Below are 1,066 nucleotides of genomic sequence, written 5' to 3' on the forward strand. Positions count from 1 at the left end.
TTAAATCAAAACTTCGCGCACAAAAAAAATTAAAACAAAAGGAAAAACAGACTTGTAACAAAACCAAATAGACCCATTGATCCAGCAATCTTGTTCATTGCTCCTGAGTTACCATTTCCTCCTTTACCGTCTCCTCCTTTAGGATCTCCTCCTTCGCCACACAAAAAAAAATCAGTTGATTAGCATAAATCACCATTACCCTTCTTTCATATTGCATGAAGAATCTACAAACTTGCATAAGGGCTATAGATATCATAATTTTTGTAATATAAGCTATGCAAACCATAAAACAAGTATAGATAAATGCGTTTATACAAAATAACATGCATACTTCAATCATAAGATTATAAAGTAGGTACCTTCACTTGTACCATTGCAGGCGTATTTGTCAAGAACACCACATCCGGTGCTGATTTGGTTGTAGTAAGGTCGGGTCCAGTTGCTGTAAACAGGATGTGCGATGTAATTGTCGCACAGACAAGTCACCTGTGTCGCACTCGCCGACTTGAGACTCTTGCAACATTCATCCGATGGCAACGCACTCAACGTTGAGTAGCAATTTTGGAGGATATCAGAGACCGCTACCGTGCACACTGGATCCACCTTTGGCATTGGCGGCAGTGGCGTCATTGGCGGGAGTGGCGGGAGTGGCGACATTGGCGGGAGTGGCGGCAGTGGCGACATCGGCGGGAGTGGCGGCAGTGGCTGTGCGTTCGTCCACTGAGGAGCGATCACAACCACTAGAAATAGCACCGATGTGGCAACCGCTGCCGGAACTTTGTTAATGTGGATCATGACCATTGTCTAACGCCGGCAAAAACAAAGGGTTAAGTTATTTTATAGTGAATTACTACTATTTCGTTTGTGAGTTCTCAAAAGTACATCATGCGTATATATAGAGATGTCGTGAAATTTGCATTATTAGAGCTATGGAATGATAACATAGATATATTGACCAAATCTCGAAGAATAAATATATTACAAGAAATGGAACATTCTTAAAGTAACAACAAAAACCAAATAATACTTAATTAAAAAACAAATAAATCAGAATGGTCAGTAGAAC

The 1,066-nt window shown here is 40.5% G+C and overlaps 1 protein-coding gene across 1 annotated transcript; it reads right to left on the bottom strand.

Moving 5' to 3' along the window:
- Positions 1-847, bottom strand: LOC108837856 (non-specific lipid transfer protein GPI-anchored 34-like). The gene is made up of 3 exons (XM_018610863.2): positions 360-847; positions 53-151; positions 1-11 (listed from the first exon to the last, which is right to left on the bottom strand). The coding sequence occupies exons 1-3, from the start codon at positions 799-801 to the stop codon at positions 1-3; spliced, it is 552 nt and encodes a 183-aa protein (XP_018466365.2). The 5' UTR covers positions 802-847.
- Between the last annotated feature and the right edge of the window lie 219 nt (positions 848-1,066).

Source organism: Raphanus sativus, chromosome 8 (genome assembly GCF_000801105.2).
Source record: "Raphanus sativus cultivar WK10039 chromosome 8, ASM80110v3, whole genome shotgun sequence".
NCBI lineage: Eukaryota > Viridiplantae > Streptophyta > Magnoliopsida > Brassicales > Brassicaceae > Raphanus > Raphanus sativus.

Coding starts and splice junctions, on each gene's coding strand:
- LOC108837856 (XM_018610863.2), bottom strand. CDS start 801: ATGGTCATGATCCACATTAACAAAGTTCCGGCAGCGGTTGCCACATCG. Junction 152..359: donor CTGCAATGGTACAAGTGAAG/GTACCTACTTTA, acceptor TGTGTGGCGAAG/GAGGAGATCCTAAAGGAGGA.